This window comes from Triticum dicoccoides, chromosome 4B (assembly GCF_002162155.2).
Source record: "Triticum dicoccoides isolate Atlit2015 ecotype Zavitan chromosome 4B, WEW_v2.0, whole genome shotgun sequence".
Classification (NCBI taxonomy): Eukaryota; Viridiplantae; Streptophyta; class Magnoliopsida; order Poales; family Poaceae; genus Triticum; species Triticum dicoccoides.
Window position 1 is genome coordinate 87,392,056 of NC_041387.1, and position 4,634 is coordinate 87,396,689.

Genomic DNA, 4,634 nt, shown 5'->3' on the forward strand with positions numbered 1-4,634 from the left:
CTCCCCCATGATGAAGCATGAGAGGGACATTTCAACCAAAAGTTATGAGATGCTGCCTCTAACAACCAATAGAAATGGACCTAGGTTTTAGGGTGCCACGCAAGGCGGACGCCAGGTACCAACCTGATTTTGCAGCAGGCAAATCAAACCTTCCAAATACAGATAGAACATTGCTTCCAAATTCCACTAAAGAAAAAGAACATTGCTTCCAGACAGATATGCGAATCATGCATCCATTTAAGGTTTTGGCAGTGCCAGTGCAGAATGTAAAAATTATTCGACGACTCTGCTGTTTCAGTCTCTTGCCCACCTTTACCATGCTTCTGAGTCTATCAAAAGATGCAGGCATACCTTACTGTTACTCTTGTCTATTTTGTTCATAAGTATTGACAGATTACAAAACTCCACATCCACATCCTTCGATGAGTTTCACATTTTGTCAAGTCAAACACTGCACAACCATATCTATTGGTAAGTTTTTCTTTCCCTTATGAGTAAGGACAATATCCATTACCCATGCTTACATCAAACTCAACAGAATGTCCATGGGCCGCATAAAATAAATTTTAAGGAAAACTATATTTGTACTGCAAAATTCTCCTCTGAGCTCATTAACCTCGAGCAGATAATCGTGGGTCATCTGCTGGCATCTGCTTCCTCCGGCGTAACTGTCAAAGTCACAGGTACATTGTTCGCCCTTTTAACAAGAACTTTAAATGGCACTCCAACCTTGTCGCCCATGATACCAATAATCTGCAATGTGTATTCTCTATTAACTTGTCTGCACAAATATCCCTCAAAAAGAAAAACTCCAGAAGCGCATGAACCATGTTAGACAACAGGCACCAGAGGCCACTATTCTAGCATCAGGCTTAATTCCATATCACGATGTAACATGACATAATTACTTCTTTCAAAATAAGGAATATTGCAAGTGATAGAAATTTAAGAAACCTCCACATAACCAGAGATTACCCTAGTTACCTCTTTGATCGTTTCCACTGGTTTACCATCAAATTCAGTGACTACGTCCCCAGGAGCAAATCCTGCACGTTCGGCTGGCGAGCCTGGTGTAACCTGGTAATCCACTAATCTAGTATCAGCAACTTAGCATGGCTTAACTATAATCAGAATAAATAATAAGTCAGAAACACAAGAGATATAAGAAAGAAAGGCATTGAACTGTGATAATTAGAATTGTACAACAAGTTTAATTCAAGCACACCACAAAGTCACAATTACAAGAAATAAATAATAGGTCAGAAAGAGCAGGAAATATATGAAAAAAAGCAATGAACTGTGACAAATAGAACTGTACAACAAATTTAATTTGAGCACAGCAGTCAGAAACTTAAGAGTGAGTCTTCTGGGCTGCAGAACGTCTCATCACGGCACAAGACGAATTATGAATAGCTTACCATTGGAACAAGCACACCTTTGCTTACATCTGGGAAAGAACTTGATCTTTCTTTAAGTTGCGCAATGACCATTGGATTAAGATCAAGCATCTTCAAACCAAGCCACGGGCGTACAACTCTCCTGCATTGCACAATAGAAAGTAATATCATGCTGGATTTCAGTTAAATTTGTGTAATACTGATGTTCATTCATCACTAATCGGGTTACTCGAGTGGTAGAACACAAACAAATAAGAGTTAGATAACTCGATTAATCGCATTTTTATCAAGTGACCTTTCAGTATCTCAATCTAAGTTACGCCTATAGTGGACTAAACCAGGACAAGTTACCATGTGACAAGTATGGGCGATAATTTGAATATGGTTTTGGCATCAAATAGTTGAGTTGTCACAAAATGATAAATAACGTGAACAGAAGATGATTCCCACATGAGTAAATTATAGTATAAGATATCTACAAAATAGGAAGCAAGTGTATCACTAGCATTGGCATATTGCAACAGAGACAAAAAGATTGGAGGTAATTGCATGGCCATGTATGTTCTCATACTTCGCTGTATCAGTGTGCACGCTTCATCTTGAACATTATACTTGGTGGTGGTATGCGTGTGGTAACATTTAAGTAATCCAAAAGAATATACTTACAGAAGGTAAATGCAGACTGACTACCTATAAACTAACTTCTTGTATACAAAGCGGAAACACCATCATCATACGACTTTCACTTACCTCATACAATGCATGTTCTAACATCATTCCAAAAGTGTAGATAATAGCCTAAAGTTAAATAAAGAAATTTCGGAAGGCAAGGTGAAATACAAGACAGTGCAATAGTTAAATGCAACCTGAGTCATACAACTAAAGGCATACCCATTTTTCTTGAAGTGCTCCACTATTTTCACGACATAGTCAATCGGTACTGAAAAGCTCAAACCATCAGCATCCCTAAGTTTCATCACATTAACTCCAATGATCTCGCCATCGAGGTTCACAAGAGGACCTCCAGAGTTACCCTGCAGCATGCAAATGCGTCCACAGTTTGTCCTAGAGAAACTGAGACCGAACCAAAAGCACCAAGGAAACAAACCACATATGTTTGCATTACATATGTATGAGGCTACATTGGCAAAAACAAAATAGACGAACCAAGGAAAAACTTAAAAAACAAAAACAAAGGTTGCCCTGTTCTTCAATATTAGTCCAAGAAGAAAGCAGGTACACAAAATTTAATTCCGTAATAGTAGAAAGCAGGTAAAAATTAATCGATACTGACATCTATAGTCACCACCCGAGTGACAAATGGATCAGAATAGAAAGTTGAACGTTGCAACAGGAAGGTGCACAGTAGGTAAATAGCTTAAGCTGCTACTATCTTTTTTCAGATTTGCTACTGTAATTTCTAATGTTTTCCTCAAAACTGTTTGGTGCATGGTCCTCATTCTGATAGGGTGCAGTTAGGAATATCTTTCTCAATTCATGATTTTTAAAGCTATATTGTCCCAACACAAATTCAAATACATTTATACATTCAGTGATAGTGTTTCCAATCATTATTTTTTTCATATCTCCGCATGTTCACAGAAGAAGGAAAAAGAGTGTGATGGCTGGTAACAAGACCTAGTAAAATGACATAATAATTACCAAACAGATCAGAATATCCAAGTGCACGAAGGATGTGCGCTAAAATCATGTCCAGGAAGATGAGGTCAAAGGTCTTACGATATTGATGGCACAATCTGTTTGCAGATACTCCCTTCGTATTCCTCCAAGACCCAGATCACTACTTTTCCGGTCAACACAACTACAGGAAAATGGGGTGAAAGTGGAACATTGAAGTCAGCAAAATAAAGAGCAAGTTTGGGGATCAAAAGTGGACCAGTAATGTTAAAGATGGCCAGGGGATGAGATAAAACTAAAGCAAAAAAGGGTCAGTTTTAGGGAAATCTTAACCTTACAATGCCAGCTGTAACTGTATTCTGAAGAGAAAGTGGGCAGCCCAAAGCAACAACCCAGTCACCTGGTCGAAGCTTACATGAGGATCCAAGTCTTGCAGCTGGTAAAGGTGTCTTGGACTTGATCTTCAGAACAGCGATATCTGAGTGGTGGTCAAAATTGAGAACTACGCCTTCAAATTCACGACCATCTTGTAAACTCACACTAACCTGTTATAATTGACCCATTTTTAGGCAAGATTGAGGAAGCAAACAAATATCTATACTATTTAACTGGATGAACCAAGATGCTGGCACAACATTTTAGCAGCATAAGGAAGAGGATAGAAGTGTAAGTAAAAAATCTATCTTAAGCAGAGCTACGATGTGGTAATTTGTTAGGAAAAACACTGAATTGTATACTACTATGGCTTGGGTCAAATTTGACCCTATAAAATTCCAGAACTTCAACCTTGGTACTTAGGTTATAGACTACTGTCCATTTTTATAGGGTTATCGACTGTTATTGACTGTTCTAGTGTTCCATAACTTGAAAGAATGATAAAGGACCAAGGACAGTCCATTCATCAATGTATAATCAAGAGACATATTCTAACTTCAATTCTGTTATAATTGGTCACAACGCATCTGTCCTATTCTGTAAAGAAAGTGATGCGGCTAGAAACAATGAATATGAGTTGATTCAAAAGCTTCCACTTTGCGAGATTAGAGAAGTTTCTCATGCCAATTTTTCTTCTTCCGATGTACAGAATGAGAAAAAAAGGTGCTATAACTAACAATGATATGCAATTCATTTATGTGAATCTTTACCAATTACAAAGAGATGGTCTCACCTAACTGTGATGAAGGTAGAGAAGCATTGTTTATACTTTATACACATCAACCTCAACAGTCAACACCAACTGTCTATGGAGGTATAGACGTATAGTAAGTGATAGTAACCTCAATACTAGCATTCGAGATTTATCAAGCATCATAACCAACATATAATATACACATCTATACTGATAGCTCAACGCTGCTCCAAATTCAGAGATACTCTAAGAGTGAGGGGAAATGGCTCCCTTTATGAACAGTAAATTCTAAAGAAATACTTGGAATTATAAAAAGTCACACATATTTTGAGTCTTTGATAAGCCTGCAAATTTGTATAAAAAATGAATAGTTTTGCACGCTAATTTTTTCCAAGCCATAAAAAAGGAGACAAAACATTAGTACCACTAAATCGTTTTTTAATAGGGTGCGTAATTAATCCCCCCCCCCC

The 4,634-nt window shown here is 37.7% G+C and overlaps 1 protein-coding gene across 2 annotated transcripts in view; it reads right to left on the reverse strand.

Moving 5' to 3' along the window:
• Positions 1–338: 338 nt before the first annotated feature.
• Positions 339–4,634, reverse strand: part of LOC119295187 (putative protease Do-like 14) — a 6,457-nt gene continuing 2,161 nt past the window's right edge. The window contains exons 4-9 of one of the 2 annotated variants that reach the window (XM_037573544.1): positions 3,369–3,580; positions 3,138–3,219; positions 2,289–2,431; positions 1,419–1,539; positions 985–1,088; positions 339–753 (exon numbers count right to left, since the gene is read on the reverse strand). In XM_037573544.1, coding sequence (XP_037429441.1) covers positions 1,026–1,088; positions 1,419–1,539; positions 2,289–2,431; positions 3,138–3,219; positions 3,369–3,580 — 621 coding nt within the window. In that variant the 3' untranslated portion in view covers positions 339–753; positions 985–1,025. The remainder of the gene's footprint in view (positions 754–984; positions 1,089–1,418; positions 1,540–2,288; positions 2,432–3,137; positions 3,220–3,368; positions 3,581–4,634) is intronic. The other variant, XM_037573542.1, reaches the window with a different exon arrangement.